The sequence below is a fragment of the Triticum urartu genome, chromosome 5 (assembly GCF_003073215.2).
Source record: "Triticum urartu cultivar G1812 chromosome 5, Tu2.1, whole genome shotgun sequence".
NCBI lineage: Eukaryota > Viridiplantae > Streptophyta > Magnoliopsida > Poales > Poaceae > Triticum > Triticum urartu.
In genome coordinates this window covers 601,376,093-601,387,576 of record NC_053026.1, presented here as the reverse complement: position 1 = coordinate 601,387,576, position 11,484 = coordinate 601,376,093, and the positions used below count along the sequence as shown (strand labels likewise).

Genomic DNA, 11,484 nt, shown 5'->3' with positions numbered 1-11,484 from the left:
TCCTCCGCTGGCTGGAGGTCGTCGACGCCGCCGTGGTCAAGGTGCTTGACGAAATGTCGCTCCGTTTATGGAAATCCAACGCTGCTCATGGGAAGGCAACGAGTGAAAGTGGTTTGCCCCCCAAGACCTAAGTTCTCGCCGGCAGCTCCTCAGGAGGCGAAAAAATTGTCTCTGGAGGCAAACGGCTGGAGATGCTCTAAGACGCACCCTAGTTTCTTCTGTTCCCAAGAAGAAATCGTCAAGCCCACGAACGAGAGTGTGGTTTCCTCTAGGAAGCTACGACGAGATCCCTGTCCCGGCTGAACCGCTGAACTGCAAGTCTAGATAGAGGGGTTCCTGATTCCACATCTGAAACTTCCCTGGAACCCTAGCGACGGCAAGCGCACGACGAGCAGTGATGGCGTGAGTCAGCCGGCAGTGGCGCCCGACAGCCGGCGGCGCCCGCCGCGAACAACCTAGGGTGAGGCGGCAGCACCACCGGCCGACATGTATGTTTTCGTCTCTTTGTTAGTTCAAAAGTATGCTTTCGATTTTCCATTAAGTTTTTTTTTGCAACTAAGAATTGATAAATTGAACTCATCAATTATTACCAGTTCACCCTGGTTTGAAATCCTAGCTACGCCACTGTCGCCATTGAAACAATTGCGGGTACATTACATCATACACCATCCTCAGCTCATACCAGCGACAGAAAAACTCCAGCTTAATGGGTTGAATGAAATCTTGGAATCAATCTACGCGGATCATATATGCCTATCTCACACTGGCTTCTCCTTGACCTTTCTCAAGATCAATCACCGCCGGAGACATATTTTTTAGGACATGGTGTTCAGAGTACGGGTGCAGGTTGCTCATGCCACGTCCTGGAGAAATCTCCATCCTGAATCCCTCCCAAGTCTTGAAGCAGAAAATTGGCCTTTCCTCTCATTGGCTACATGTCAGACGACCGGTTTGCGTATTCTTGAACCAATGCTCCAAAGAGTGACGGTCTTTCGATCAGGGCGGCAGGCCGGTCAAACTCCTTTGCTAGTCCTGATAACAGTGATTCACAGTTTAGAAAATGCTATTCAGAAAAAAGAAGAAGCTATTTTTGGTGCCAAGTTTCTGAAACTGTAAACATAGTGTATGCAAACAAGGTTTCAGTTGTATGGTTCCTGAAAGAAAGGGTATGCTAAATTTTAAGTGGTTACCTGCATCAACTACCAGGACTCTGTCGCAGTCCATGACCGTCGGTATCCTGTGCGCAATGCTGATGATGGTACACTCCGCAAAGTCTTCCCGGATAATCCTCTGAATCACAGCATCGGTTTGGGAATCCACCGACGCAGTGGCCTCATCCATGAACAGTATTTTACTGTGTTTCAGCATCACCCGGCCTAGGCAGAGCAGTTGCCGCTGTCCCACGCTCCAGTTCTCGCCGTTGTCAACAACTAGGTAAGCAAACATTCGAAAAAACAAAACAAAAATCATTAAAAATGTTTAAAAAAACATATTTTGGCATGTCAATGCACAAAATCCGGTTAGTTTGTTCATGCTGAACATCATGTAGAATCGAAAGAGTGAGCACTAAACTATAACTAGGGTACCTGATGCGTCAAGCTTTTCAGGTTTTGATGTCACGGCTTCCTTCAGCTGACAACGGTCCAAGGCCTAAAAATGAAACAAGTTTAGATTCTGAAGACAGAATATTTTTGGGGAGACAAAATGAATTAGTACTGTTTGTCAAATACCTGCCAAATTTCAACATCAGAGTACTCCTCGAGCGGGTCGATGTTGCTTCGGATTGTACCTTCAAAGAGCACGGGCTCTTGAGGGATGATGCCGAACCGAGACCTCAGATCATGGAGTCCTAAGGTGCAGATGTCGACACCGTCGATGATGATCTTCCCCTCGGAAGGCTCCACTATTCTGAACAAGGCCTGGATTAGTGTTGATTTCCCACTGCCAGTCCTACCAACAACTCCGATCTTCTCTCCTCCGTGTATGCTTAGTGTGATGCCCTTCAACACTAGTGGAGTGTTATGCCGGTACCTAACCTGCATATATGCAAGTTCTTGTCCAGGTCATGTTTTTTGTTTCAGGATAAGGTAAGTAATTCCTTAATAAAGATTTACCTTGAGATCAATGACTTCGATATCGCCTCTTGTTGGCCAGTTTGCAATAGGTAGACAGTCCTTGATCCTCCATTCTGCCTCACACGGGATGTTTACGAATTGCTTTATCCTCTCGACTGACACCATTTTGTTCTCAATGAAGCAACTCATCCATACGGCCCAGAACAAGACTGAGTTCAGGGATAGACCATACGAGAGCGATAGACCAACAAATTCTGCACCAATACAAGACATTAAAAGCATCAATATAACTGGCCGATAACAGGGTAACATGACTTTTTTTCTTCCAAAAAGGAGGTTGAACCCCTGGCCTCTGCATCGAGGAACCTGCATCGAGTGATGCACGCGGCCATTGGGTTGCATGGCTCATGGTTGGTACACTATAACAGTAAAGCTTTTCACATGTTACAGTTACTACTAGAGTGCGTTCACAGTACATAGTTATATAAAGAGTAGGCAAAGGAAGAGCTAGAGAAGAAGCTTAATTACCTGGCTGGATGAAGCTTTTGGGCAGAGTGACCATGAGCAAGGCAGTGAAGCAAAGAACAAAGCTCCCAGCCAGCTCTAGCCGGAAACCGAGCCACTCGTTGGCGCCATTGTTGTGGAAGTCCATCCTCAGGCTAGAATTGACCCGGTTGAGGTTCTCCTGGAAGAAGCCATCGCCCTTCCTGAAGCACCTGATGGTCATGACACCCTGCACCGTTTCCGAGAAGTGGTGGATCACCGGAGCCTTGGTGATGGACTCGAGCCGCGTCAGCTCCCTCGACGTCGCAAGGTAGTAGCCCTGCAAATCAAATTGGAATCAACGTTAAGGTGAGGCCCTGAAGGTTCTTGCATTGCATTGCACTGCACGTTGGACTGAGGTGGTCGACTAGATCATAACTTACCCGGTACCACAAGTTGAGTATGAGCAGAGGGATGATGGCGATGACAGACGGCCACGCGACCTGGCATGTGACGATCAGCACGCTGATGACGGTGATGTACATGGAGATGCTGAGCCACACGAAGAATGGCAGGAAGAGGTCGACGTTGGTCTGGTCGGACGACGCCCTGCTCAGTATCCTTCCGGACGGGGTGGTGTCGAAGAAGGACATGGGCGCGTGGAGGATGCTGTTGAGGATCTGCTTGAAGAAGGAGTTGGCGGTCTGGAGGCCGATGAAGGCCACCAGGAAGGACCGCCCCGACACGAGCACTACCGACGCGACGGCGATGATGGCGTACACCTCGATGAACAGCGCCGGCTGGAACGACGCGGCGTTCTCGGCGTCGGTCTCGTAGGCGAGCCAGTAGTCGCTGGCCAGCACGGACCCCTGCCACGCCACCGACACGGCCACCACCAGCGCCACGCCCCACCACCCCCACGCCTCCGTCATGTACTGCTTGTACACGGCCAGGCTCACGTGCCCGCTCGCGCGCTCCTCCTCCTTGATCAGCCGCGCCGACGCCTTCTCCGCCACCACCCCGTGCGCCTCCCCGCTCGACGACCTTCTGCCACTGCCGCTTCTGGACGGCTGCCGGGAGACGGCTAGCGTCTCCCCCTTCTCGTCAGACACTGGCGCCGCGCCCTCCACGAGCTCCATGGAGCTGTCGTGCGCCGCAACGAGCGCCGCGAAGTCAGAGCCGCGCTGGATGAGCTCGTCGTACTTGCCGGATTGCACTATCGTGCCCTCCTTCATCACCTGGACACAAGTGAACATCATTCATTAATTTCATCTCAATGCAAAGAGAGAAACAATGCATGCGCTACTGCTTGAGAATGTGCCGACATGCTTACATATATGATATCAGCGTTGTGCAAGAAATCGACTTGGTGAGTCACAAGTACCACGGTCTTGTTCTTCAGAGCACCTCTAACGCATTCCTGCAAAAAACATAATCCGTTAAGCAACTACTACCGTATTATCAAACACTCAGTTCAGTCTAGTCTAGATAAGTATAGATAGTAAAATGTACATACCTTGAAGATCTCGCTGCCGGTGTGCGCGTCGACGGCGCTGAAGACGTCGTCGAGGAGGTAGATGTCGCAGTCCTGGTAGACGGCGCGGGCGAGCTGGATGCGCTGCTTCTGGCCGCCGCTGAGGTTGATCCCGCGCTCGCCGATCTCCGTCTGGTCGCCGAACTCCATCATCTCCATGTCCTTCTCCAGGCAGCACACCCTGATCACCTCCTTGTACCGCTCCGCGTGCATCGGCTGCCCGAACAAGATGTTCTCCTCGATGGTGCCGTTCTGGATCCACGCCGTCTGTGCCACATACGCAGTCGTGCCGCACACCTTGACCTGCAATGCAAAGAGATTCAGAATCGATCATTCAGTGTCTGTCAAAGCATCGTTCAGTTGCAGCACACATTACAAACAGATTGTTTCCACTCTCCTAAAAGAAAATGATAAGCAGCAGTTGAAGTATGTCTTGAATTCATTGCTAAAAAATGTTGAAAAAAGTCGGAATGAAACAGATTTTATTCAACTTGCATACATGAAACAATCACTAAAAAGTAAACAGCAAGGGCATCTGTCTGAATGCCATACTACTCCAACAGAGTCACAAGTCAGCATCAGAGAAATGCAACATACAGATAATCGTGCAACATCGGAGAAATTTTGTTTCTTTACGCTGCAGTTTGCACATTTGCGTATGAAAACAAGAGACAAAATCAATCTATCTTCTTTCTTTTGCGGGGGTCCAACAAAATCCGTGTGATCTGAGATTTCAGTTTGCCTTTGTCGATAAGTACAAAAACAAGGGTGTCTGGGTGTGGTTGTCCGTAGGCCTGCCAACTGACCTGACAAGATTGTGAATAGACGGCACTTTTGTTCCTTTGCCGTCGTTTAGATCGATCATGGCAAATCCAATACCAACCCCCACATCGGCGAGGCATTTTTTATGGCAGCCATTGATCTAGAAATGTTCAGTCCTCGTAAAAAAAGCACATTATTTAAGGCTTCTTGCTTGTGGGGGAAATGATGATATCTCTAGCTGTATTCTCGTATGTCGTTTTCATCGCACTAATAAGCTAGCTGGTGGCCGGTACTACAAAAATGGCACATTCATTAAAAAAAGACACCTTCATCATCAAGACGGAAAAATCATAATGAGTTCCAATCAGGGCAGAGTGATGAGTAATAAACTCATGAGCCATCATACGAGTGACCGGCCGTCTTAAAGGCTGAATGGACCTGTTGTGGTGTCGAGATCCAATCATCCAGTTCCGCCCAACAGACACCATGATGCGTCTCTTTAACTAGACAACAGAAGATGAAACAATATTTCATGTGGTAGTGGACTGTCAGGCACTAGCCATTTCGTCAGACCATCGGGTTGTCGACTACTACGTGACTGCTTCTGGAAAGTTGATGCCGCCGATGACAAGCTCATACAGCAGCAGCAGTGGCCGCCGCCTCAATCATGCAACCGAAGGCAGATTCACTCTTCTCCCACGTGGTCTATTAAGCATCGCACGCTGCAATCGTAGGTGCCCTGGCCGCAGCGGCGAGTGAGAGAGAAAGCTTCCATCGAGATCGGCAGTAGTAGTACGGAGTACATTATTATTCATGCATATGCATATGCAGTACCAGCGAGGGGACAGACTTCAACAAGAGCAAGAGCGGCCATGATCGGCAGTAGACGGCGTACAGTATTATTCATGCATATGCATATGCAGTACCAACAGGGCAACATGCGTGACAGCAGACGATGCAACCACTCATGCATTATATTATTATTAACTGCAAGAGATCGACGAATATTAGGAGCACGTCGTACCTTGCCGGAGACCTTGCGCATCTCGCCGAGGATGCAGCCCAGCAGCGACGACTTGCCGGACCCGACCATGCCGACCACGGCGGCCAGCTTGCCGCTGCGGATCTCCAGGTCGATCCCGCGCAGCACCTCCTTCCCGGCCTCCGTCTCCTCGTCGTCCCACGTGAACACCCCGTCCCTAGCCTGCACGGCCACCCCGCCGTCCCGCGACGCCGCCGCCGGCTCCCTCTCCACCGCGCCCTCGTCCAGCTCCGGGCTCGTCATGTACCTGCCACACCACACCACATGCACGATCAATCAATTCTCTTTAAACCCACGAAGAAGTAGACGTGCTCGCGCGCGATCATATATGCAACGTAAAACGTACGAGTCGAGGCGCTGGAGCGAGATCATGGCCTGCGAGGCCTGGATCATGGCCTGGGGGAAGTTGCGCATGGGCTCCTGGAGGATCTTGAAGAGGGAGGTGGCGGTGAAGACGAGGCCGGCGTCGAGGGGCACGCCGACGGCGACGCAGGTGCCGAAGACGAGCGCCGACACCACGGTGGGCGCGCTCCAGAGCACCACGATGTTGCCGGAGATGGAGTACATGAAGCGGGTGAGCCACCCGAACTCGAGGCGCCGGAAGCGGCCGATGCGGGCGTTGAAGTGCTCCTCCCACGCCTGGAACTTGATCACGCGCATGTAGCTCAGCATCTCGTTGGTCGCCTTCATCCGCTTGTCCCGCTCGCCGGAGAGGGAGAACTGGTACCGGTTGTTCCGGCGGGTGCCCAGCAGCACGAACGCCATCACGCCGAACACGCCCACCAGCGCCGACGTCACCGGCGGGCCCAGGTAGATGTACAGCAGGCCAAGCGCCACGCCCACCTGCAGTGCAATTCACGGTGCATCGCCGGTCAGAATCCATTTTGTAATAACGTGTAAGGTTTCTTCACAAAATAAAGCAATATTGTGGAAAGTTACAAAAAAAATATATTTAAAAGGTCAGAACAATTGAAAAAAAGTGTAACAAAAATGATTCAGTGCTATAAGCACATGTAAAATTTTGCAAAGAAATAACTACCATGGTGATCGGTGCAAAAAAAGGATCTTTATAAAGGTTGCTATTCAAGGTTTTTGAATTATTATTTTTTTGCTTGGAATTAACCAGATGTCATTTCTTCGCGAAACTTCAAACTTGGCTAAAACACTTGATGGCCTTCACTACAAAAAGTTTTAGATTTTATTTCAGTTTTTGCTGCTTCTTTAGTGAATGTTTTAGCAGATGCGCCTAGACCCAGGTTCCAAAGATATGCGCCCTTTTCATCACCTAGGGTGCAGAATAAGTTATTCTTCACCCGAGGTAATCTTACGATCATTTCATAATAAAATTACGTTTGGAATTCAAATAGTTACATTCATATTGATTCGTTACGTAAAATTTAGCATAAGAAAATAAGAATATAGGTCATAAGACAAGAAAATTTACAGTTTATGTGTATTTTCAACTATGTTTTTACGTTTGTAATTTTAAATAACATGAAATATTTTTTACGATGATTATATATTTTCTTAGGGTCTTTTTTTACGTCGAAAATAAGATAAAACTTACGGAACGTAAGATTACGTTGTATTGATGGTAAAATAGATGGGGTGAAGAATAACTATTCCTCATCCAGAGTGACGAATAGCGCGAAAGTATCCCCAAAACGAGACTTGCGCTAATAAAACGCTACTCCTGCCTGCACCAATGCGTCGCCTCACGTGCGCAATATACAATTGAGTGCCTTGATCCGCAAGATTATTCTACTAGCGGTTCCTATCGAGAGGATCAATCGAAGAAAACACAAAGTGGGGACAGATCCTACTAGACTCATTGCATCTCAACCACTACCGGGCCACGACGAACATGAATTGTAGCTCACACAGAGAAATCAGTACTGTACGTATTAAGTAATGTATGCATGACCGACGACATGGCACCGGGGACTGGTCGCATGTATAGTGATCTAAACCTCTCGTATATTTCTTTACAGAGAGAGTAAGAATTAAGCAATGTAGAATTTTAACGAAGAAATGACTTAGGCCATTTACAATGCCGACCATCAGATTGCCCGCGTGTGTTCAAGTCAGAACGTGTTGTGTCATCTAATGCGGGTTTGTATCAGCAGTCCGGATGCGCGCTTTCCGGCCTATACATAAAGCCAAAGAGCGAGAGTTGGTGATCACTAAATAATACGCCTACTCCCGCCTGCACCAATGCGTCGGCTCACGTGCACAATAGACAATTCGGGGCCGTGGTCCGCAATCTTCTTCTAGAAGCGGGACCTATGGGTAGAGGATCACTCCAAAGAAAAACAACAAGGGACAGATCCTACTGTGCTCAATGCATCTCAACCACTAGCGGGCACACATCAATTGAAGCTCACACAGAGAAATCAGTACTGTACGTAGTATATTAACTAATGTATGCCAGACGCTGACAGTGCCGATCGAGATGGCCCCGGGGGCGGGTCGCATGTCGTGGCCCAATTAAACCTGCAGGCCCAGCCCAACCGATTTCTGACCCACAGCGGCAGCAAGCCTAGTATAGCATACGGGTAGGTGCATCCGGCTCAAAACAACAAAAAGTATGGCCATAGCCTATACGCATACGCATACGCATACGCATGGCATGGCGCAGCGCTGACTGACACGTGTCCTGGCATACGTATGAAATGGACGATTGAAAGTGAAAGTAAACCAACTGTATGGGATTTTTTTATCAATGAGATCAATTCGGGTAATTAATGGGCTTTCCGGAAAAGAAAAGTAGGTAATGGGCTTGGGAAAAAAACACCGAAGCACGGATCCCATGAGCGATTTGGACGTGCGACCCATAGTGCATAATTTTAGTGCGATGGTCGCTGTCTTGGAGGAAACGCAAGAGAGGCTTCCGTTTACGAAATCATTCGTCGCGATTGACGTCGACGAGTACCTCCATGCGTATCACGGAGGAATTTTCTATGAGGACTCTTGCTCCTCACGGTTACTACTTACTACGTGATGGCTGCTGCCACCGTGACCGGGTCGACTCGACCGCAGTAATAAGAGCCAGAGGTGGCCGTCGTCCCTGCGCCGCTCCTTCCATCGCCAGCAACAAAAACGCAATCAATGCGTCTCATCGCCAACGAACGAACAAAACGAACCGCATGGGTATGGCTCGTCTTGACCGGAGGAGATAGGGCCTGTGTGAACCGTATGCCGTGAGGCCGCCAAAGCCAGCGACCAGAGCTACGTTCACTCACGCGACCAAAACAAAAGCGATGTGAATCGTGCCATGTCTTGGCAGGTAGGCGTGGTACAATCATGAATGAGTGACCGTGCCATGCCTGCTGGATGACAAAAACAAGAAGGACAATTCACCCTTTTCTATCTCACAAGCAACGAAAAATGCCATCGGCGAATCTACCCCGTCAGCCGATCCTTGTTCTCTTGCGTTGACGTCAGTGAATACCTCATCGGCCGCCCGATTCTTCTTTCCAACGTACAGCATGATTGGGGCAGAAACAAAGTTGCGCGAAATTGCCAACAATCATGCATGCATGCATGCATGCACCGCAGCCAGTCAATGGAGTCAATGGACGTACTACGTACCTGGAGCGGCATGAGCCAGAGGTAGTGGATCTGGAGCATCATGTCGGAGAGCTGCTGCGCGTCGACGGCCATGTAGTTGACGATCATGCCCAGCCCGTGCTTCTGCCGCGCCGAGCACGACAGCCGGAGGCCCTTGCGGTAGAGCGCCGTGATGAGCGCGCCCCGGATCTGCATCCCCAGCTTCTGGCAGTGGAAGTTGTACTGGTGGCTGCACAGCGCCTCCATCGCCTTGGCCCCCAGCAGCGCCACCACCAGCCGCGCCCCCTCCCACAGCGGCCGCCGCTCCGCCGCCGACGTGAAGCTCACGAAGCTCTGGATCAGCGTCGGCCCCACGTACATCACCGTCAGCCGCAGCAGCGCCAGCCCCGCGTTCAGCAGGAACAGCGGCCAGAAGCACCGGAGCAGCGCGTGCCGCACCGGGTTGTTGTCCTTGCGCGCCCACGAGGACGGCCAGTGCGAGAGGAACAGCGCGTGCATGCGCTCCGGCCGGTGCGCTGGGGCGAGGGTGGGTACGTCTGACAGGTCTAGTGGCGAGCGGTAGCCCCGCTGGATCAGCGGGTTCATCCACGCCCACGACATGCGCGACGGCCATGACGCGCTCGCGTACGGCGTCGTGTTCTTCTCCTTGCTGGCTTCTTCTTCTTCTTCTTCGGACCGATCGTTGTCATCGGCTTGTTCTTTTACGGAGATTCCCGTGGCGCCCAGGACGGCGACGACGGGGAGCGGGAGGGACAAGACGAGCGCCGCGATCGCGAGCGCATCGTCCGGGAGAGCGCCGGCGCCGGACGCGAGGCGCGCGACGGCCGCGCCGGCGAGGAGCGCGGTGAGCGCGGACGCGGCGAGCCAGAAGAGGCGGAGCGTGAGCGGGTGCGCCGCCGCGCGGAACCGCTTCTCGTGACCCACCAGGGCGGCGGCGGCGAGGTGCGCCGCGCACTGCAGCGCCAGGAACACCGCCTCCTGGGCCTCGCCCGCGCCGCCCCGCATCACGACCGAGAGAACGAAGAGCACGGCGTAGAACCCCGCGAGGACCGCGGAGGCGGCCAGCGCCAGGACGAACCCCGCGCCGACCCGCACCGCCCGGGGCCGCCCCCGGTCGAGCAGCGGCTTGTCGGCGCCGTTGCCGTTAACGGCGCCGTCCCGCCGGCGGGACAGGACCTTACCAACCGCGAGGCAGAGCACGGCGACCAGGAACGCCGCGGCGGCCGCGGACAGCATGAGCCGCTGCGAGCAGGTGGAGACCAAGAGGAAGGCGGCCCATTCGAGGACGCCCGTGGAGGGGAGGTCGCATGTCCTCGTGGTGAGCCACCACGGGGCCGTGGACGCGAGCTCCATGGGCGGATCGGATCAGCGGCGACGCATGCAGATACAGGGACGTACGGGGAGATGGAGAGGGAGAGCAGAGGAGCTCCGCGGCGCGCTGGGGTTCGCCGTCTGGTCCTCGGGAGGAGAGGAGAGGGGAGGGGAGGGACGAGGCTTCTTTGGTTTTGACGGGCCGCGGCTTATTTTTGGGCAGTATTAACGAGCCACGCTCGTCACCTACGACGTGGCGATCGTTCTCCAGCAGAGTGCCAGCGCGAGTAGTTTATTGCCGGAGCGGAGCGCCGTCCAGAGTCCGGAGTGGTGCGAGTATCTTGGTCACCGAGGATTAGGAAGGAAGCGACTCCATCCACTAGCTGGCGTCGTGGCATGGCTGCGAGCCACACTTGGCGCCCGCTGCTGCTGTGGCTGCCCGCCTGGCCGTACGATTGATTCGAGGACCGGGGAGGAGACTTGTTTAGTTTCCACGAGGAGAGGGGAGGACGGACGAGATGGGCACGGCCGCCCGTGGGTAGTAAATAAATTTGGTTATCTTGCCAGGATCCCTGCCAATGTTTTTGTCAGAAGCATCTAATGTGTAAATTATAGAGGCAAATACTACAGTCCCACGGGCACATGCTTGGGCCGTAAATTCAGTGTCCTGACAATGCACGAAATTTTAACTGCTAGTATATCATCAG

The 11,484-nt window shown here is 52.4% G+C and overlaps 1 protein-coding gene across 1 annotated transcript; it reads right to left on the bottom strand.

Annotated features, from left to right (window-relative positions):
* Nucleotides 1–562: 562 nt before the first annotated feature.
* Nucleotides 563–11,080, bottom strand: LOC125511117 (ABC transporter C family member 4-like). Its single transcript, XM_048676405.1, has 12 exons — nucleotides 9,488–11,080; nucleotides 6,243–6,739; nucleotides 5,879–6,143; nucleotides 4,075–4,395; nucleotides 3,892–3,978; nucleotides 3,002–3,796; nucleotides 2,604–2,898; nucleotides 2,115–2,329; nucleotides 1,731–2,036; nucleotides 1,587–1,650; nucleotides 1,191–1,430; nucleotides 563–1,032 (listed from the first exon to the last, which is right to left on the bottom strand). Exons 1-12 carry the CDS (start codon nucleotides 10,817–10,819, stop codon nucleotides 932–934), a joined length of 4,518 nt encoding a protein of 1,505 aa, XP_048532362.1. The 5' UTR covers nucleotides 10,820–11,080; the 3' UTR covers nucleotides 563–931.
* Nucleotides 11,081–11,484: the final 404 nt, after the last annotated feature.